The sequence below is a fragment of the Podarcis erhardii genome (assembly GCF_964252035.2).
Source record: "Podarcis erhardii genome assembly, chromosome: 8".
In the NCBI taxonomy this organism is placed as follows: domain Eukaryota; kingdom Metazoa; phylum Chordata; class Lepidosauria; order Squamata; family Lacertidae; genus Podarcis; species Podarcis erhardii.
Window position 1 is genome coordinate 34,833,899 of NC_138499.1, and position 23,170 is coordinate 34,857,068.

The 23,170-nt window shown below is 38.5% G+C and overlaps 1 protein-coding gene across 3 annotated transcripts in view; it reads right to left on the reverse strand.

The window, feature by feature from the left end:
• Positions 1 to 23,170, reverse strand: part of LOC309348687 (uncharacterized protein C8orf34 homolog) — an 82,617-nt gene that overhangs the window by 22,002 nt on the left and 37,445 nt on the right. For all 3 annotated transcript variants that reach the window (XM_081874323.1, XM_081874322.1, XM_081874324.1), the window contains exons 8-10: positions 18,772 to 18,907; positions 6,157 to 6,242; positions 2,865 to 2,938 (exon numbers count right to left, since the gene is read on the reverse strand). In XM_081874323.1, coding sequence (XP_081730449.1) covers positions 2,865 to 2,938; positions 6,157 to 6,242; positions 18,772 to 18,907 — 296 coding nt within the window. The remainder of the gene's footprint in view (positions 1 to 2,864; positions 2,939 to 6,156; positions 6,243 to 18,771; positions 18,908 to 23,170) is intronic.

Here is a 23,170-nt window from a genome sequence, read left to right on the forward strand (position 1 = left end):
TCAACCTTTTTCATGTAATCTAAAAATAATAATCCTCCTCAGAGCTTTGTTGCAATATTGACAGCTATTTTTAATCCCTATGTCCAACATTAAGGTCCGTTCTACTTGAAATGCCATGTAATTGAAATTACAAGCTTTCTGCTCTGTATAGCAGGCAGCATGCCAGCACATTTTTACGCCAAAATCATACTGAGCTAGTCCTTCCCAAACCATGATTCATGCTGATGCGGACAGGGAAAACCTACACAAATGGCTGCATGTAATAAGACAGACAGAAGCAATGCTTTTGTTTTTAAGAACTGGTAATTCTGAGATTGAAAATCTTACGTTATTGCTGAAGATAGCAAAGGTTCAAATACAGTGCTGATTTTCATAAAGAGTGGCCCTTTTACTAATAGAGTTATATACATTTAAGATAGAAAGTTACATATACACCCCCTATTTGGTAAAGAAACGAAGGCCAGGAATCTAAATAAGAAGTCTTCAGGTCAGTAGTTTTTTTGGGTTACCTTAGAGGCATCAGCAAAGCCAATGAACACTTACCATAGCTTCCTTTACAAATCCTCATGATACAAAGGCAAATTATATGGTAGAATCATCTAAAAAGATGTATGTGGTAAATGGTCTGTTTTGGTGAAACGTAATATTTGCTCTTTATTTCCCATTGCAAATAGTCACTACATTTCCAATTAGCACCACTTCTCTGATTGTCCCATTCTCTGCCCTCTCCAAAGCCACAAAAAACGCAACCGGTTTTCATCTCCCCTCATCCTAAATCTTCATTTTTCCTCAGCTGAGTTTCAAGCAGGCATGATATTCAAAAACAACGGAAACTTTAGGAAAAAGAAAAACTATCAAGAGATAAATTGATATTGAATTGCTTTGTAACAACAGGAAAACACATTATATGTTGTCTTGTAGATGCCACTAGCCTATTTGAAAACCCAGGACGACCCCTTCAACTCTTGACTTCCAGAATTTACAGGATCATTGCACTGCTGAAATCAGCACTTGGCTGAGACTGTGTGTTCTTTCCAGATGTGAATGTCTGCGGCTGAAGAAATATGAAAGGCTAGAACATAAAAATTTTATCCCAAGATGCTGGGGGGAAAAGACTTGGTTTGATGTTTTGGAGGAGGTTTTAAAGTAGGTTACTTCACAGATAACCTCCTTATTTATACATTAGCCACCTAAGCTAAAAGCAGATATAGAAAACAAAAGCACATGCACCAAATTACAAATAAAACATAAAAAATAGTACAACTGGTAAACCTAAGGACAATGAGCTATTTATGTGCCAATAAGGAAAAGGCAATGAAGATAAAACTCTTTGTTTGTATAAAGGAAGGAACAGTGCCATCCGGAAAAAGAAATAATAATGGAACTTTGAAACTGTGGGCCAAAACAGACAAATCATGGGAGTTTCATAAATTGGATATCCCAACACTTACATTTAATTTCAGAGGTGCCTAGGAGCATCCCTTAACCAGACTGGAGATGCAGCACTGGAAGAAGAGAGAATATAATCTCTCTACCTATGTCATTTCTCTGCTCTGAACTGCCACCCAACAGCAGAAGATACAGAGATTTCCACAGTGTGACTAATAGTAATGGGGTGGGTGATTTAGATCAGGGAAATGACATATGGCAGGGAAAGGGTTTCTGTTTGCTGCTCCCATTTAATTTGAGAATTCTCCCATGGCTGCTTATTGACCCGAAAACAGTGGGAATCTGATCATAGTTCTCCTGCATCTCATCTATTTTGGTCTGGTAACGAAAAATTGAAAACATAAACTTAAGTAACAATGTGAGTTGGGCAGAAGAATAGGAGTTAGAAGTAAATTAAGAGTTATGAACAAAAAACCATGAGAATTATTTATTTAATTAGAGCATTTTTACCCTGCTCTTCATCCAAAATGGCTCTCAGCACAGCTTATTAAAATCAGGAGTGAGGCATATCGTATATATTCCACAAGTGACAAATGCCCCATTTTCTTTTTAACCGATGCGGAACAATATGCTTTGGACTCAAATTTTGCACAGCATTGCAAAATAACCTTGACTGAAGTTGCATCATTCATGGATAAAAGTTCGCAAGCGCTTAAGCTTTTCCGTGATGTTAACAAGTGTGAGGAGGTTATGCTGTTATATAAACTCATTTTAAGAAATGAATGTCAGTACATTTATTTGATTTAGTTTCTGAAAATCAAGGGAGGCTGAAATGAGTACAAGATGTGCCATTAAAACTTGCTTTCTTGGTTGTAATAAAACACCTTATGAAAAACAGTACCTATTTTTGTGGAGAACAAGCCACTGCACACTCTTGCACAAGCCAACAAAAATAGATTATACGATTTAGTTTGACAGAGAACACTATCATAGCTATACTTACATCACAATAAAAATATAGCATATGATCCAGCCAGTTCAGAATTTTTAAGGAGGATTCATTTCAGTTGCAGAGTAAAGCAGATGCCTAACATGCCTCCTATTACAGGATTTTAAAGTGCTTACCTTTGTCTTGATTCTGCCAATATATATTTAAAATTACATATTAAAAATTAACTTTAAAAATCCTAAGCTCTTGCAAAACTGAAAGTACATGTTTATGTATAAACATTGACAGTTATACATGCTGAATATTCTGATTGACGCTGAAAACTTGAACCAACTAATTGGTTAAATGTGATTCACATTCTAGTCCAGCGCTCAGGGAATGTGATACGCAAACCTCCAGTATTCCCTTCAGTTTCATGCCAAATGTATTCAAGTTAATCTAGAAAAACTGAGGGTTTGTTTGTATTTATTTACAGAATTTGTGTTCATAAAACTGAAGACAGTGTATATAGGATCCTTATTCTTACCTGCTCTGCTGCTTGGAGTACATTATCCAATTCATCACTGCTTTCCATTGAAATTTCTGCTGCAGGCACTGGTGCTGTTTTAAAAGATGGGTGAAAACCAATAAAGAATAACGGACAACATTTTTTATTATTGTGCACTCCCTGACCACGAACTGCAGCTGTGGAGATGAGATCAGAAGCATCTGCTTCTGGGTTTAAACTAATCATAGCTCCCCATTACGTTTGAACTCAGGCTAGTTTATGTTTAGTGAAAAGACCAGTATCGTACATTATGGTTTGAAGCTGGCTTGTTTCAATCAACTGAAGCTAAGCCAACCACATTGATTCCAAGTGCTGATATCACAAGGAACTCTGGTTTGTTTAATACTGGAAATGAAAGGTCTGATCTCCCTTTTGCAGCCGAGGAGAGGGGAGGAAAGAGTACACAAAATAAAAAGTATCCTGTTGTAATAAACCTCAGCACCAGCTGATCTAGGCTTGGTATGGCTTAGTTAAAACTGGGTTGCCAAAGAAGTCTCCTCTGATAATGAAAGCTTCTTTGAATAACCTCATAGCTGTGTAAGTGATTTCTTGACTTCTCATCTAAGAAACAATTTACAGTAGCATTGGAGGTGGCAGCAGGGCACCAGCAGTGCCATCCCAATAGCCACAATGCATTGACCCAGACAGAGAAGGGATGGGCTCTGAGTTGTTGGTAGCATCATCCTCGCTCCGGAAAATGCAGCTCTGCTGCCCTCACTCACTGCTGCTGAATATTTGGGCAAATACCATTGATTTGTGTCAGTTGACCCAAAATCTGCATTTGCTAACCTTTGCGTATATTTGTAACTTGCATGAACCAACCATTCATCGCTCAACATGGAAAAGTGGCAAATTTCCAATAAAATATCAGACGACAGAACAGCATTGTGAATGCAAGATTTACTACAATATGGAAGACATTAGGGCTTCAAAACTTTTTAAAGGATGTGATAAACACTTATCCCACCACATCACAGTGCGCACAGTGTTCATTCATAATGAAAAAACGTTGTGGGAAAGTCATTTTACAGACCTTTCTGTATCACGCATAGTTATTTTAACACAGCCTATATATTGCCATCCATGCATTGCCTTATTAACTGGGGCCAGTTTGCTTTGTTTTGCCACATGATGAGCAAATAGCTTTGCTCAGGAGTGATAACACTGTTAATCCAGAAATAATTGCTAATGTCAGAAAATACTGTTGTACTGACTTATGTTCTGATGAAGCAATCTATGAACAGCAGACTGAAACCATGGAATCCAGAACTAATGATTATGCAAGCATTTATATATATATCTACATATAATTTTAATTAAAAAACTGACCCACTGGCTATGTGTTACATTAAACACGTGGACCAACAAATATTTGCATAACTAGCATTAACTACTGGCATAATATATTATGTAGATATATATTGCAAGTCATAGTTCACATGGTAATAATATACTGGACCCCAAAATTTGTTGATTGGACGCAACATTAATTTTAATGTTAAATTACGAAAGATGAAACAACACCTTGAATAGTCATACTACCTGACACAGAGTCTGTATCATGGCCATTATATCTTGGTCCAGTGTTACTCCAAGGTGGACTCTGATTTAGAGTACAGTGGTACCTCGGGTTAAGAACTTAATTCGTTCCAGAGGTTCGTTCTTAACCTGAAACTGTTCTTAACCTGAAGCACCACTTTAGCCAATGGGGCCTCCTGCTGCTGCCGCACCGTCGGAGCACAATTTCTGTTTTCATCCTGAAGCAAAGTTCTTAACCCGAGGTACTATTTCTGGGTTAGCGGAGTCTGTAACCTGAAGCGTCTGTAACCCGAAGCGTCTGTAACCTGAGGTACCACTGTACCAAAAAGTCACTTAACTCTGTACCCCTTTCTATACCATCTGGGCCTGAGGAAGTGTTTCACCATCATCCAAAGACTCCCTTGTAACTTCTCCTGTTCCATAGCTATCTAGGAAAATGTGACCTCAGAATAAGTTATAGGCTCTTTAAGGATTGAATGACAGCTCTGCTAGGGAAGAGGAGGCACTGGAAGGGAAAGCCTCACGAGCCTTCTTAAGTTTTCGGATGACCCTGATCCTTTGCTGAGGAAACATCACCATAATGGTTTTTGTTATTGATAATAATAATAATTCCCTGCCATTCACCAGCAGGTCCCAGGGCAGGTTACAACAATTTAAAATTCAGTATGAAGAACATTTAAAACAATTAAAGTAATAGGAATATTGTGAATCCTGGAAACACACGTCTCAGTGTCAGGGTAACACGTATCTCATGGTAAAGAGATGTATCCTCAGTCTTAACTAAAAGCTGCTTAGTGAGTAGCACCTTTGTGGGAAGAGAATTCCACAGCTTATGAGTTATGGGCAGCTCCATGTACAGCTCATTGCAACAATCCAGAGGATGGAGTACTGTGGTCAAGTCATCTCTGCCCAAAAGGAGACGTATCTGAACAGCTCCAGTTGAAACTGGAAATAGGCAGGCCTAGTCTTCCAAACCTTAGTCAGCAGGGTTCACTGGGAGCTGCCCAGGGTCCCTCCTTGCCTTTGCCCATGCCAGCAATTCCCCCACAAGCCCCCAGAATACCAGTTTAGATATTCTAAACTTCATGAAACTCCCATCCCCCATAACACTCATTTAGTTGTGAGCTCTATAGGAACATTCCTTACACTGAATCAGATCAGCAGCTATCAGGATTTCAGATAGGGTTCTTTCCCAATCCTACCTGGAGAGGCTAGAGACTGAAGCTGGAACTTTTGCATGCAAAGCAGATGGTCTGCTCCTACTGAGCTTTGGCACTTCCCAGTTATGGATTTTTAACTAATTCATAAAGAACAAACTGCCACAGGAGAGGTATCACATTGTGCCTGCTAACCAAGTTATATACATCATTATCCAAACAGCAGAGATAAGCACTTTAATTCTGCAAAGCCTCAGCATTGTGCTGTTGTCTTCAAAAAGCAGAGTTGCATCAGCGTTTTCCACACAGTGTTAAGTCTAATCTCAACAGGGAGTGAAGTGTGAAGAGTAGTGAGAGCAAAGAAAACAAACTTAAATAGTAAGGAACAGGGTCTGATGAGCTAAATTTCTTTCCACACATTACTGTAATTTGGTAACTGAAAAAGGAATTTACCTCCCACCAAAACTGGTTTTAAAAAGTTTTCCAGCAGATATTCTCGAATGTGTTTTTATCAGTATGTATTGAGTCGTTCAGATTATTCCATGCGAGGTAGCATAGCTCTTTCAAGAACTTACCGACAGATAGTGACACTTCTTGCTCGAGAGTCTGAGACGCAACAGATACATCCTCTGTTCTTTCTGCCAAGTTATCTCCTTGCAGTCTAGGATGATTGAAATGGAAACAATTTTGAAGTTATATGGAACATTCCACTGATTAATGCACAAGACAATTGGACAGCTGCCAGCTTGCACTGCTAAGCACCAGTAGGAGGCTGATGCCCTTACAAAAGTGTTGAAAGACCCTGAGCTGGAGGCTGCTGGCTGATAATGTAGTGCCTTACAGGTATGCAGCTGCTACTGGTGCCCAACATGGGCTGTTGATACTTTGGCTTGTATCTGCAGTGGATACTATTATTTTATTTATTAAATTTATATACCACCATTCATCCAAGGATCTGAGGTATGAACTGGACCTGCATGCAGCTTGGGCAGCACTCTCCATACCTCTAGTAAGGGCTCTGGATCCTCCTCCTCTCACACAGGCGCTTTGTGGTGGAAGCTAGTAGCCACACAGTGAAACCTCTCAATAGCCACCATTGAGTCTATACCTTACCATGTAATTCATTGAAAACATTAGTTGCACAAAGTATATCTTTTAAAACATTAATTATTAATATTCCTATCAAAAATACGTATTTGAGACTAGCTAGCAATTTCTTTCTAAGGACTTTGGGAGGGGGTTTTTTGTCTTGTTTTTGATAAGTGATAACTTATCAAAGCTGCTCCATCAACAGCTGCTATAGAAATGGCTGGTGTGACTGAACTCCATTCACAGCCCACCAGGGGTTAGCAGTGGGATGACAGCTTTGTTTGGGAGCTGGGCGAGAGGCTCTGCCTCTTACCAAAGCTGGCCCCAGAATACCAACCACTGTTAGTCTCCTGTGTCTCCTACCTGGAGCTGATTCAAGTTCTGGGCAAGCATTGCAGATAAAGGTTCTCTTTAACCTCTCCAAGGTAAGCGCTGACTAAGCTTTGTTCATTTCCATCTTCATGACTGCTGCACTGATCAAGTCTGGTACAATGGGTTGGTTAATGTATTTGTTCAGTCTCAATGATTTTGCTAAACCATTTCTGAGACTAAACTAACATCCCCCAATTTCTCATGGCTTACTGGCTGGGATGTTCCAAGCTAAGTTTTAGGTAGCAATCACTTGGTGTATGGATGCAGATTCATGGAAGATTGGGTTAAAGGACTGAGAGCTGGACTGGATGAGCTTCTGATTTGCAAAGTACTAAAATATCACACATTCAGACTACATAGGAAAGAGAACTTAAGTAGAAAAGATTTCTTATCCACAATTTTGAAAAGCTTTATTCACAGTCACAGTATTTTCTAAGACTCAGTAATTATTGAAGTAAGCTGAGCAATAGCAAGCCTGTAGCTTCTTCTTGTTTTGCTTTCTCTCTCTCTCTCTCTCTCTATATATATTCATATATTCTTGGCATCCGTTCTTTTTTCTTTTATTAAAAAAAGTTGTGCTTTCTATAAATATAGCTGTTAATTACAAATGAAATTCATAGCCTTTAAAAAAAAATGTATGATGTATTTCAGGAACGCCGGAAATATCCAACCTCATAGGTGGGCTTCTCTCTACAGTGCCAAATTACTTGGCAGGAATTTCAGTAATATAGAATAAGAAAGATTGATCCCACCCTACATGTAATGGAAAAGAGGACATAGAAGACACATATCTACACTGGATGGGTGCAGATACTAACTAAAATCAGGCCCGGTGACACCCAGAAACATGGGTTCGGCAGCTGCTGAGGGCCACAGTCACCTTCTTCCAGTCTCCTCTTCCCCAGATGTGAGTTTCATGCCACAACTGGCACTGCCACAACCTTGGATGTCCAAGACTGAACTTCCTATCTATCCTCCTAAGCCTGATCCCTTTGTACACTTTCTTTATCCACAGGCAATGTTATTATCCACCGTCCTGAACATGCACAGAGCCTTGGCTTTATCTTTGCCTCCTCTCTGCAAATTTCTGTTCTCTGGACTCGATTGTCTCACTTTGGCTTCTTCCAGGGAAGGGCAAGGCTGTCAGTTAAGGTTTCTTTGAGTTGCTTTCTCTCAGTAAAGCAACCAAGTTGGGTGGCTTTAAAAGAAGATTAGACAAATTCATGAAGATTTACCACATTATTTTCATTTTTGTATGCATTACTTGGCTGGAGAACTGTATTGCAAAATTCAGAGAAGTGTGACTTTCAAAAGCTAGCAGTGTTTTAGTTCTTGTATTGCTTTGGAAGGTATGAATTAGACAGATTTGCCTTTCAATGCCAGGTTAACAGAATTTCTCCCCTACCCCTAGTCTCTTCACACCTATCCAGCACTCAGCTGCTAAAATAATTTGCTGCTGGACCCTCATTGCTCCACCATGCAAGTATGGAACTAGTGGGAAATGAGCATTTAAAACCCCAGTGTGATGTTCCACCTTAAATCCCTACGCTGGCTTCCTAAATCCAACACAAGCTCCTTGCCCTTACCTTCAAAACCATTCATAGCCTTGCATCCACCTGGTACATCCACACTTATATCCTGATATTTCCCTGTCTGTGATCTTCATTATTCCAGCTCTAAGCACCTGCTTCTAGCTCCCACCATTTCACCCTTGCTGTACTGTATGCTTGGAACTACCTTCTCAGGATAAGAGATTTCACCTCTCCTGATTTATTCTTTCTCAAAACCCACTTTTCAGTGAAGCCTATGGCTAGTTCCCATGCTCTACTCTAATTATATCTGGGCACATGTCTCTTAAACAGTTGCATATTGCTCCTCTTCTTACTCCTTCCTCCATTTTCCTCATCAGCAATCAGACTGATGAGTGCTATACCAGCTTCTTCTTCTAAGGCTTCTTCAAAGGTAGACCCACTTCTTATGCATTGCAAAAATCTAACCCAGAAATTACCAGAACACAAACAACAATAGGTAGGCTACTATCTGGGGCCATCAGCTGAAGTTGACAGAAGGCACTCAATGCCACTGAGGCCACTTATGTCTCAAGTGACAGTAATGGATCCAGAAAGACCCGCAAGTGACGTACATGCTCCTGGCAAGATAAAAATGTAAAATGAATAACTGAATCCTCATCTATGTCACACAGGTGGTATCTGTCGGAATACTGCCAGGGAGACAAAGGCCATCATGACCCCACGTCGATTCTGGACAATCCATCGATCTCCCGTAGACACACAGTATCATTCAATTAGCGACACGAGCTCTAGAAATAGCTTGCCACATTCCAGAGCTGATGCACGCTCTATCAGCAGAGTTTGCATAGCGAAAGACGCACACGGGAGAGCATTATTTACAACTTTATTCAGCGTTGGTCAGAACAAAGAAAACATGACTGCCTGCGTTGATGTCTCAGGCACAGAGAGAGAAACGAAAGCAACAGACAAACAGAAACTTCCTGTGAGCAGGAAATACGTAGACTCTGTGACTCACAAAGCCTGCTCCCTTTTAAGGTGGAACAGAAATATCCTAACAGTATCAAGGCCACATTTTCTTTCCAGTTTTAAACAGGGTTTTATGCGAACAACAAGTATATAAAAGTGTATCATATTACTTGTTTTACTTTCTGCAGCCACTCCTAAAAATGTTCATGAAATGACATCAGAGTTGGAAACAGACAATTGTTTTGTGGAATTAACTATAGGCTTTCTTTTTGTGTTCTTTCTGATAAAACCTCATCCATTTCACTCTTCTGATAACTTTTAATATAGAAGACTATCTGGGAACTGTAAGCAATTACTCATTACAGCCTGAAGCTCTAGGGAAGTCAGTTGCTAATTCTACAGCAGATTATCACAATATGAAAGAATGTTCATTTAAAGTTTGGCAATAGTTTCTACATCTTGCAGAGTTTTAGAAATGTGAGACACGATCCATCTGGAACATCTACATAACTTCTTTTTTCCCAGTGCTCATAATCATAAAACATAAATATGTTAACATAGCCTGAATTTCATTTTGTATTTCCTGAAATGGTTTTCAATGAGCTGAGCTCATTCCTGTACATATTCAGTGATTACTAAAAACAGCCACTTTTGATTCATCAATGAAGAAGCACAACACATGAGTCTAGTGATGCCCCAATGCGTGTAGTCCTTTGAGTTGAAATACGATTTTTTGTGATTTAAAATTCCCATCTTCAGGTATTTCCAGGTTTTAATTTGAGCCAGAGAAGAATGTCTCCTTCCACCACCTCTCTGCTCCTCTCCCCTTTCCTATAGCAATGTCTCGGGCATTAGGATCTCAGGAACATGTAATTTTCCTAATGCACCAGTTACTCCTCCCTTCCTCTTCCTCCTCCTCCTCTTTAGTTACCCTCTTGCATCTATTCATCTTTACTTTCTCATCCCATCCCCATTGCTTCCTCAAATTCTCTGCTGTCCCTTACATCTCAAGAGAACAAGCAAAAAAACCAACTAAGTGGCTTCCTTGATTTTGCTGCAGACCAGGGTAGGCATGGGAAAGCTTTGACCATGGCAGGACCATCACAAAACACTTTTGTCAGCAGCCATACTCCACTCTCTTTACTCCTACCTGTGCTAGTCACAGATCAGTCACCGATTTGAGCACTGGAACCTACTAAGTATATCAAAAGGTGTTTCTTTCCCGTTCTAGCTCACCCCACTGCACTGAATGCTTCTTCAGAGGGTTTCCCTACCTTCAGGACAGGTCCTTTGGAGAATATGCAGAGCTCAGATTTGTGAGAGAGAGGGGGAGAGACTTGCTTTGCATGCGGAGTGCCAAGCTCAATAGCCCTACAGATCCTGGGCTATGTCTATGTGAATGTATATCACACATGAAGGTATGCACATGGAAGCAGTCTGAATGCTCATTCTCTGCCCTAAAAGCAAATCCATCAAAATTTCAAGAATGGACATTGAAACTATTTCTACCATCCTTCAAATTTATGCCTATCTTATTCTAGTTTTGTTAATGCGATGTGATGCCCAAGACTAGGCTCCCCATGCTACCAGAGAAGGGAACCAATGACAAAGGGTGTGGAAGACTGGGTTTAGGAGCCATCTGAGGAGAAAGCCTCCGAAGAAACCAGCCTATAGGATGCTCCCATGGAAGGGAAGTTCCAATGGTGATGTATCCATCCACTCTGCATAGGTAGTCTTACTTCCCTCCTGTGACTCAAAAGACTCATTCCCTTGGAAGTGTCCACTCCACCACTGTAAGACATTCACCTTCCTGCAGGACTATTTGAGGCCATAGTTGATTCTAGACTATTGGTGGAGCAACATTTCAAGCACTGTTTCCTTAAATTGCATCCAGTTTAACCTTGAAACCAGCTGCCACAATGTGCTGTCCATGGTCCTGACCACCAAAGTCTATCCTGGACTCTTGCTGCAAACTTCTGTAGGCTCCAGCCTATAATAGGACACTTAGATTAACCTTATACAAAACTACCTGAGTGTAAGCCTCATTGAACTGAACAGGGCTTATTTCTGAACAGACATATATGGGATTGTGCTGCTAAGCACATATAGCACATTATTTAGGGAATGCTCAGCCATGCAAGAACTATATTGGGCAAATAAGCTATGAGTCACCTAGATTTTGGAAGATATACATATGTATTGGTTTAGTTTTGGAAGTCTGATTTTTCACATTTTACTGGGTTTTAAAATATACATTCCCCACTAGTTTATTTAGAAAAAGGATCATCTATTATTTACAGACCACTTACTATAGTAAATGGTGCTATAGGCCACATACTATAGCAATAGCCACAAATAAAACTTTAAGGCCTTAATATTATCTTAATATGAAATACAGTGGTACCTTGGTTCTCGAATTTAATCTGTTCTGGGAGTCCATTCGACTCCCGAAACGGTTCCTGCACTCAATTCGGAAGATGTGGAAGCCATACTGGACATTCGGCTTCCAAAAAACATTTGCAAACTAGAACACTCACTTCCGGGTTTGTGGCATTCGGGAGCTGATTTGTTTGGGAGCCAAGCCGTTCGACTACCAAGGTATTAACCTTTCTAGGTTTCAGATGTTGGTACAAAATTTCCACTGAAGACTAAAGATTCTCTTTCATTTGATAGGTTATTCAGCCTAACAAATGCTACTGTTACAAAATACTGTATCAGCAATACTGTAAACATTTATATTTGAGTTAAATGAAAACACTTATAAGTAGACATGAATAGGGTTTTACAGCACATTACACTTTTTTCTGTGATTAGTAAAGATAGATAAACTTGGAATTACCCTTCTATAAACTAAACAAAACAAAAAAAAACCACATGTGGCATAAAATGACTTAGAAATGCACTGAATTTTGGCATGGGTATATTTTCTACCCCAGCTAATGTTAGCAGGCTGCATTAGTAAAAACAACAACAAACAAACAACAAACTATCGCTTTTTCACAGAAAAACAGTCACAGACAGGCCACCAAAGAGCACTGGAGTCAAATAATACAAGGCTTACTTGCTATAGGCAAATATAAAGCCTGGTTAAGGAATTAAGGTTTTGTTGTTGTTGTTTGAAAATAAGTTTCATTTTCTATTTTAGATACAAAAGAAAAATCTCAGCTTCCTCTGAAACATACCACTAGTGAAAAGTAAACAAAATCTTACTGGAAGCCCTTTATAAATTGCTTCTGATACAAACCAGTGACAGTTGTAATCTGCTATTAAAACAACCCAATAATAGTAGACTGCTTCTTAGCATTCCAAGCCAGAAAAGTGGGGCAGATAGAAAACAGCATTTGTATGAGACACATCTCTTCTTTCCCACTGCATCTTTATAAAACCGTGCAGAGGAAGTATCCATACATACTTCTCTTGTTTCCCCCTCCATCCAATAGCTAGCATTAGTATTAGAATTAATGTCCTGTGTAATGGAACTATTCAACCTTTTCTTAAATTTAGCCTGTGTCTGACCTGTCATGTCTGATGAAAAAATATATCAACATTGCCTTAAAATTCCAAAAGGAACATTTTTCTCTTTCTAAACTGCTGTTTAGCATCCTTCTAAATTACTGCACACACATGGAGCAGATTCATTTTCTGTTGCTCCAGCAGCTAAGACCTGTACCAAGAGGTTCATATTACAAAAGAGGAGATTTCAGCTCAACATTAGGAAGAACTTCCTGTCAGTAGAATGTTCAGGAGTGGAAAAGACTGCTGCAGAAGGTGCTGAACTCACCTTCATTAGAGTTTTTTTAAGCCATAGGAATGATTGTCACCTATTAGGGATGCTATAGCAGTGGAACTGGACTTTTGAGTCCCTTCCAACTCAATGATTCTACAATCGAGTAGCCTTTTGCTTGGTAAGCAATTTCTCTTTAATTGAGACAATAAAGAAGTTTATTGGAAACTTCTTATATGGTGATGATTTATTAATTTATATACCATTTCATACCAAAATAGTCTTCTAAGTAGTTTACAAAAAAACTGAAATAAACAATTGCACAAGTATTAAAATATAAACATCCATAATTAAGATTGCTGTACCATGTATAGATCTAAAACATGGGAATGGGTTAAATTTCTGAGCAGCTCACAGTCATGACTAGTGATGGGAACTACAATTTCCAGGGTGCAATATAAGGCACAATAAGCTTGCATATGCTAACGTAAGCAGAAGAGAACTTTTTAAAGCAGACAACTGGTTTCCGCTTAAATATTCAATGAAGTAAATAATGTAAACACCAAGCCAATTCCATACCGAGCCAAATTACAGCAAAGAAACCTATGTAACTGCAGTGGAGCAAATTCCTGTTTGTGCCACTACAGTAACCAAATCAATACAGCCAAACTGTAAAGACGCACTGCTAAAAACTGATGCAACACCTGTGTAAACATGCCTCACTTCAAAACTTGTCTTGCTTCCTGTGTTCTACATCCTTTGTTATTGAAAACATAACTAATTCAAAAATGTATCCTCTTCAGTTTCATTATATGAATAAGCTGAAGATTTTTCCATGTTAGTATATTTACCAATACACCTGCTTGCCCATATTTGTTTGCAATTTGTTTTAAACTGTTTTTAATGCTGGATGTCAAATTGTTGTAACCCTGGGACCTTATGGCAAAGGGTGACTATACAGATGATGATGATGATGATGATGATTTTTAGTCACTTAAAATTTATTTAAGGGGACCTATGCTATCAATTTTGTTTCCAAATCCCTACAAGATTTCAATGTTTCAGACTACAATGCTTTAATACCTGAGGAAATGTCATACATTGAAATTTTCAGGAGGAAACCTTTTCTGTGAGGGTTTTTTCTTGCATTTTCAAAAGCTATTAAATATGGTTGCTGAAGAGTTGTAACCCACCCTGGGACCTTAGGGTTAAGGTGATAAATAAAATTACTACTACTACAATGTATTAGATTCTGCTTCAGAAACAGATGCATTGCTTTTAAATGGAAGAGAGTGGAAATTTCCTTGAAAATTTCCCCATTTTATCTATGAAGATTGTACATTTGTACAGTACTATTTCTGTAATACACAGTGCATTAAGTCACAGTCCCATACATAGTTGGTCAATATTAAAGTGTGGTTGTGGTTTAAAAGTATGAAACCAAAAAATACCAGATAGTCAACGGAACAAGCATTTTGATACTTTCTTTACAAAATTAGGCGAACAGGATTCTTGGATCGTCCTCATAGCAATAATTGCATGTGTCAAATCAAACAGAAAACACTTGCAGACATTTGTTTTTTAAAGGACTAAAACAACTTTAAGACAGACTCAGTAGGAATATATAATCTCTTAATAGATTATGCAACAGAAGGACAATTAAGACTGCAGTTATTCCTCCTTTTCCTTCACATAGAGAGCAATTCCTTTTGACAGACCCTATAACTCTTTAACAGAGAATGTTTTGATTATCACATCAACTTTTTTTTCAATGTTGTTTCTGGATTTACTCAGTGGGAAAATGTGGTCAACTAGGGAAATTCTATGCCCCATGAGATTTTGGTTAAGCTGGAACATAAATCTCCTGTCTTATGTTGTTTGTTTCCCATGACAAAGCTAGGGTTTTGGAAATAATGAGACTTAGCCATTTCTTTCAAAAGGGGAAATTCACAGGGAGTTCACCATGAAATTGATTTAGCAGCAAGGGATTCAAAACGATAGTAGTTCTTGGTTTATTGCACACATTTTTCATTTAGGCACAATTCAGTAAATAGTTAGCACTACTGAAACCAAACAGGATATAAGTGTGAGTAACTGTGTGCTTATAGCTTTACAGTCTACCCTACATTTGATTGAAAATGTGTTCACTAAATTTGATGTACATTTAGGATTAAGGCCATACAGGCGAATCCTCTATTTGTTTTTTCAGAAGTATGCTCCACAGAAGTCAACAGGACATTTTTTCAGAGAAGGAGGTATTAACAAACCTTTTATTCACTTCATAATCCACTGAACTCATGAATTCCTCGACATTTTCATGTCACCAGGAGGCTTCCAATAAAGATTTAGGTGACATTTAGCCATCTATTATGAAGCCAAGGTGCAAGTGATGGTAATTATACATGAATCAGGGAGTGCTGCTACAAAGATTGCATGGGAAATTATACAGCATGCTAGAATTTTGTTGTGATTGGATACATCTCATTTCCATAACATGTTTAGTGTTGTTGATTTTTTAATGTGTGATTTATCTAGTTCCAGGTCCAAATATTTTCAAAGCTTACCAACAAACTTGGCATACATATGGTAGTCTTTTTATAATTTCATTCAGATCATATAATTTGTGACAGTGTGTGATCTATTTATTTTGAAATTACACGTAACTCATTCTTTTGTATAAAGTTGCAAGCAGAAATTGTCATATTTTTGTGGGTTCAACAAAAAGTGTTTCATTCCCAAGTATCTTTTTGCAAGAGCTGCAAAAAAGAGATTTGCCACAGGGAGAATGCAAGTCAAATTCATAAAAAAATTCCCCTAACATCTTGTAACCACCTTGAGAATGGATGCGATACTCAACTAGACCCATCAAAATCAATAAAACTAACATAGTCATGTTCATTAATTTTAGTGGATCTTCTCTGAGTAAAACCAATTGACAACCTCGCTTAGCACTTTATAAATACTCCAAAAATGTAAAACAAAAAATCTGCTCCATGTCTTTTTTATAGTTATAGGTAATCCAGGGTCATGATATATGGAAATCCTCTCACCTAGGTTGCAGAACTTACATTAAGATTTATCTGTGAATTGTTATTTATAACCTGCCCTTCATCTATACAGATACAAGAATGGGATACAGCATATAAAAATACACAATAGAATCATAGAATTGAAAGGGACCCTGGGGATCATCTAGTCCAACCCCCAGCAATGCAAGAATATGCAGCTGTACCATACAGGGATCGAACCTGTATCCTTGGTGTTATCAGCACCATGCTCTAACCAACTGAGGTATCACACTATAATAAAACCATAAAATTCATTTTAACCAATAGGAGCAGCTGAAAACCCAGGATAGGCTAACCCAAATGCCAATTAACTAACCACTGAGAATACCTGGGCAAAACAAGTATGTATCAACATTGTCCACAGTTTTGAGGCGGGGACAGTCCACAAGTAGGGTGCCAGTGTAGAGAAAGCTTTCTCTTGTGACACCACAAAGCGCAGCTCACCCAATGGTGGATCATGGAGAAGAAACTCATTCAACAAACCTAAGGCACAGGCAGGATGATAGAGGGAATCCTTCGGATATCTGAGTCCCATGACATTGTGTCATGTTCTTTTACACTGTAGCCTGCATTCAACAGATATCCCTCATCTGTTAAGGTCATCTGATGACCTAAACAGGCCATATGGATCTCAGGGCACTGCATTACTCAAACAGTCAGTGATTACAGAACAGAAGGTACTTCAAGCCATATCGGATAATTACACCTAGCAATTGCCACCTAACAGTAGCATCATACACATACTGCCACTGTGCAATGGGATGGAGAGTATATATCGTATGATCCCAAAAAATGGTTTATAAACAGAGCAAGTACTCATTCAGTTATAAATTCTGCTTCTTCTGCAGTCAAGTTCTTCACCCACACTGTAAAAAGGACAAGTCCTCACCTGATTTAATCAGGGCAAATTCTGGGGCAGCAGTCAAGGCTAGACAAAGCTCAGAGTTTAACATATAGATAATTCTGTCATCTGAGGGCAGTCAGGTTTTGTCATGCTATTTGGTTGTTTGGGCAGATGAGGCTTAGCATTCTGTTCCATTTGATTTAGCAAAAGACTGACATAATAGTCTTTTGGTGTAATCAAGAGAGGACTAAGTATCAGCGGTGACAGCTATGGGTCAGGGATGTAAAACCGCATCTTGATTTATATTGCAGGGTTTAAATCTTAAACGGTGGGGAAGATTTCTCTAACAATGACAAATACACGCAAGGGCATGGGGGTATTTCTGGAAGTGTTATTCAATCAGTATCTCCAAGCAGGCATCCGTCAAAAAGTGGCAGCCTCAAATCAAAGAGGATGAAGTTTAAAAATAGGACTGGAACATGCTCAAATTTCATCCTGATGCTATCACAGGTTCCCTTTATTTAAAGGTATTTAATTTTATCTGGAGTACCACAATAGAATAGCGAGCAGCAGAAGTCAAGAAGTTAGAACTGTCCCATACACACACACACACACACACACACACACACCGCAAATAATGTTCTTGCTAATCACTTAAGTGATTGAGTTTGGCTAGTTTTGTCAGGTGAAATTCCTTTTCAAAAACAAGTCTTCATTAAAAAAAAAATCAAAGGGCTCACAGTTATTATTGCCTTCTTAGTTGATTTGGCTGCTTTGCTTTTTTTGCTCTCATACTGTAGATGGAAAAAAATAACTTCCAAAGCCAGAAAGATTCCATATTGATTAGGTTCCTTCCAGAAGGATAGGATTATGAATTGTTAAAAGGCAATTGTATGAAACTCCCCCCAAACACACATGCAACTGAATCTGAATTTACACAGGTGCATTTTGAAGCCGTAAATACCCTGGATCATCTTTGAAAAGCCACAGAAATTCAGGTAACTAATCAAATTCAGAGAAAGAAAACTGAAAATAGTTCCAAGCTGTGACATAAAGCTGATAAGTATGCGAAACCATTTGGTACATTGTTGGTGTGAATGGTGTCATGTGCAAAAGTAACTTGAGCAATCCTGTTCAAATCAACAAATCAAGTCAAGCGGTAGACAGAAACATGTATTAATAGTCCATGCTAAGAGGGAAAGATTTCTGGCTTGCAAAAGGCTCTACTCAACCCCAACTCCTCCTTATGAACTTGCCAAGTCCTAAGACCTGATAAAGATTCCACACAAGATTTAATTTTAATTAAGAAAGCCTCCTCTTTCAACAAAACACCAGACACCACTGTTTCTCAAAGCTAGAGCCAGCAGCTGTGGCCTCTCCTATGTCTAGAATTTAGGATTTTAAAATTAATTTGTAATGTCACTGAAAGTCAGGGATAAAAAGAACAATTCCTCTATCCAACTTTAAGATCAAAAAATGTATCCTGTCCTTTCTTTTAGATAGCTGGGTGAAATTGTTGTAAAATTCCAATCTGCAATAAGCATTTGCCCCTGGGGAAGGAAGCACAAAGAAACATACAAAATCTTATTATTTACCTGGCACACCTAGCACAGATGTTCAAGGTGACCTTGGCTTGTGGTTCAGCTGTATGTGTACTTCGGGTTTGGTTAAATTTGCTCCCAGAAGAAATGACACTGGTTACCCCTTCCATTCTTAAATCATCAAGATCCTCTGCAAATTAAAGAAGAAGAAGCAAGTATATCACTAAGTATCATATTTGTTTTAGAAACATATAAATTGCAGCTTCAGCCGTGAAGCTTACTGAGTGACCTTGGGCCAGTCACTTTCTCTCTGTACCAAAAACCTCACAGGGTTGTTGCAAGGATAAAATGTAGGCAAGGATAAAATGCCTTGAGCTCTTTCCAGGGAAGGTGAGAGGAAAAGGTAATAATGTAAAAATAAATTTAAAAATCCCATTCACCATTAGCCTGTTGTGAAAGACAATTATTTAACGTGAGGCAAGGATCAGCTTGGCAGAGAATCTTTAAAACCACAAGCATGGAATGCCCTCCACCCACCCACCAGTCAAAGCCAGGGTAAGCAATAATGCAGATCTATGTGGGTGAAGGAAATAACGTAATGTATGGACAGTAATGAAAATATGTATGTGGGGGTTGTCACAAAGGCACTCAACTCCTACATGCATACATGCTGGTAGATGATTCTTAGGGATACAAGGCATTTGAAGGGCTCTCTGCCAGGTTAAAGGTTGCAGATTCTCCAAGTATTCTTCTGTCTTTCTCTCCTTTGTATCTATCTCCCGGTCCAGGCAACATTCCAAAGGACAGATGCCAGTAGAGGGCAAGGCCAGAAGCAAAAGTGGATGGAACAGCAAATGCTAATTTACTCACACATGCTTCTCTATTCTTCGCCAAGGCAAACAAGAAGCTTTAACAGAGTTAAAGGATACATTCAAGACAAGCAAGAACTTAAGGAGGCTGCAAAGCAGGGCAGGGGTGAGGTGTGTGGCCTGGGGACAGCCCAGGTAGAAAAGCCAGGTCTCCATTTGGTTGCTGGGGGACTGAGGTTCCCTATCCCTGATCTAGCACATCCTAACAAAGCATTATTGGAGGAAAAGGTATACACTCAGAAGGGTATGCAGATCTGTGCGATATTATTTTTAGAGGCATCATTTTGGGGTTGGCAAAAAGCATGCCTGTTTTGTAAATTATACTGGTTTCTGAAAAACCAGCCAAAGTTCACAGGAGATTGTTTGTCATATGTTTCTTCAATAAAACTCCACTGTAAACACATTTGTGCTTGCTTTGTGTGTAGGAGGGAAAGGGGGAATCTGTGTGTCATATTCAACTACCATATTTTAAGAAATTGTTGCCGGTAAACAAACACTGAATTCATTACCGCTGGCATATTGTTGAGGTAGCCGATTTTTTTTCAGACACATGGCTATATAGTGTAGCTGTTTATATAGCGTTAAATCAAATTTTGGCCAAGCCTTGAATGCCTCGCTCGTATTTCTTTATGTCTTCATAGTTTACTCAACTAGTTTCTTGTTGCGTCAACTTTTGCTAGTTTGCCAAAAGTCTGCTGATGCATGCCATTTCCACTCTAAAAATAGTAAGGTAGGGCAAATCATGAAATTAATCAAACAGTAACCATCTGTAACATCAACAGTAATTTATACTGAACAATATTGAGTATTGTTTTAAATGATTTCATGCTATTAACATAGGAGTTATATAGAGGTACACTTTATAAATCTTAAACTAATATTTTAAGGAGCTCCAAGCCTAGGAGCCAAAGGGTTGCCTTAGATAAGCTCAATAACTTAAATATGCATACAGGGATCTTTTGGGGGGGGGCGGACATAATTGAACTATGCCCCATCACAAATGGCTTTTGAAAATGTTTTCAGTTTTGAAAGGGGTTTGTTATGTTGCATGGGGTGATTGTGCTCAAGAAAGGTAAGTTAATAACCTCCTTGGGCACACAGAATTACTTGTGCAATTCGCTAGAACTCAGCCACTATGTTGCTGGTGATTTTAAATATCACAGAACCTTTCAGAAGGACCAAATTGAAAATAAGAAAATGCCTTTATGAAGAAAATAGGAATGGATATACAGTGGAACCTCGGAATACATCTAGCTGAGCTTTTCATACATGTTAATATTAATTCAAGAGAGCAATAAAGTGCATCTTGCACCCTAAGAACCATTACATCTGTATATGTTTTGGTCTAGCCACTGGCCTGCTTTGCACTAAGCCAGATTCCTCAGTCTTTTTCTACTGTTGTAAAAAACACTGGCTTAGTATGTCATCCAAACCCAGACTTGTGGTTAAACTTTCTCAATGCTAACCACAAGCAGTAACTAGGAAAAAACTTTGGTTGCAGCTCATGGTTAGCCTGTAGGGAAGTTGACCACAAGCCTGGATTCACAGAAACCAAACTTGGACTTAGCTGAACACATTGCAGAAACAAATAGGACCAGGGAGGAGCAAAGTAGCTTATCATGACATATAAACAAGGCCAGTGAATTAATTCTGTCTCTTCATTTTTTAAAGCAAAAGCTAACTTGGCTAATTTACAAGCTTACGTCAAGGTCATCCTAGCAAATTCAAAGGATGAATAAACCATTTACGAATTGGAAAGATGCATAGATTTGTTTCATGACTGTGAGGGGCAAATGTCAAGGAAATGAGCCAAGAACACAGGTGCAGATATATCCATGTAGTTAGTAAGACTTAATTTATGAATCAGGATGAGCTCTGTATAGTTTTGGATCTGCCTGCTGTGAACTGACTAAATAAAATGTTAAACTTAAAAGGAACGAGGACAAGAATATTAAAATGAAACTTTACAATTATCAGTGTGTAGTAGCATCAAGGAGACAGATACTTAAAGAGAGCTTATTTGTCCATTTTTACAGAACTATCAATAACATTAACAGCTGCAATTCTACTGTGATTAATAACTATATAAACACATACAGCCCCACATGACAAAATCATGATTTAAACTATTTCTGTTCACACAGACAAGCTAGTTTTACAAAGTAAATTTGAATCTGAATATTTAATTGCATTGTATATTTATTCTTTGTTTTTGCAATGCACTTTTACATTTTTGAATATACTTTTTGTTCTGATGCACTCCAATTTTTGAGAAAAGTTATATAGTTAATAAACTGGGAAAATTATATAAAAAAAGAAAAGTAAAGGAAGTATGATGAAAGATACACATTCTGGTTATTCTTCCCAGGCTTGGAAGTGTTTTTGCTTTTGTTTAAATAATCCAACACGGCTTTTTGTTCAAGGAGCTATATTTTATATTTCATGCACAGAACTCATTTTTAGTAAGATCCTTTTCACACATTTAAGTTTGGTTAAGATTACTGGATTCATAAAGAAAATACATTAGTGCCCTCAAGTGGCAACAACCTAATGCTGGAAATAATGCTTCTATAACAAAATGTTAGCCTATAATAGTATTAAGACACTTGATTCAGTATAAAATATTTCAAAATAATAATAGTGAACAACAGCCAATATAAATAAATAAACAAGGATGCAAGTGTGCACATATATTTGGGAGTAAGTCACACTGAACCAGCTTACTTTGCTGTAGACATGTGTAGAATTCCTGCCTATTTCCCTAGGACATTTAAGGAACAAAAGTTGCTACTGATATTAACATTTTTAAAGGACACAGGTCACTTGCTATAAAGAAAAGACAAATATTGCAAGGTATGAACAACCTATAACCATCAAAATTATTTAATCCTCATTCTCTGAAAAATATTACAATAGAAGAAACCTTCTGAAAAGCTGATAAATTCCAGTAATTATTCTGAAAGCATAACCATAGGGTGAGACTAAAGTCACCACCAGTGGACTCACTAGAGACAAGCACAGCTGTTGCATTTCTTTAGAGAAACTATAATGTTTCTTTGTCACTCGGGGCACCATTTTAGTATTATTGTGATGTTTCCATTCAGCCTTCCATGCATTGTTGAAAACCAAGAGAAAGGGGCACAATAGTGGGCTTAGATGTCATGGAAGAAAAGACCTTTTTAGCCCATGCTACAGAAGACAATAACAGCAACTTCTGTGGGATGGTTTCCTCCCCAGAATAATAATAATTAAAAAAACAACAACTGGGTTAATTTGTGATCTTCTTCCCACAGCAATTGCCCCTTCTACCCACTAATCTGTGGAACAGTATGTTCAGAGTGAGCGAACCCCCACCTAATTCACTGCAGAATGACCTACTGCACAAGTTCTCTGTTTGCTGTACAGAGATAGTGACCAGATCAGCTGCTGGAAGCCCTTTGCCTGCCTCAGTGGACTACTGAGCAGGAGGTGGATGGGAGACCACAGGCAATTGTATTAGAACAGTGGTTGGAGGCACAGGTCCCTCTGGACTCTTTGAACGAGGCTTGCTGGAAGGGGGGGGGGGGAGAGAAAGAAGTATCACA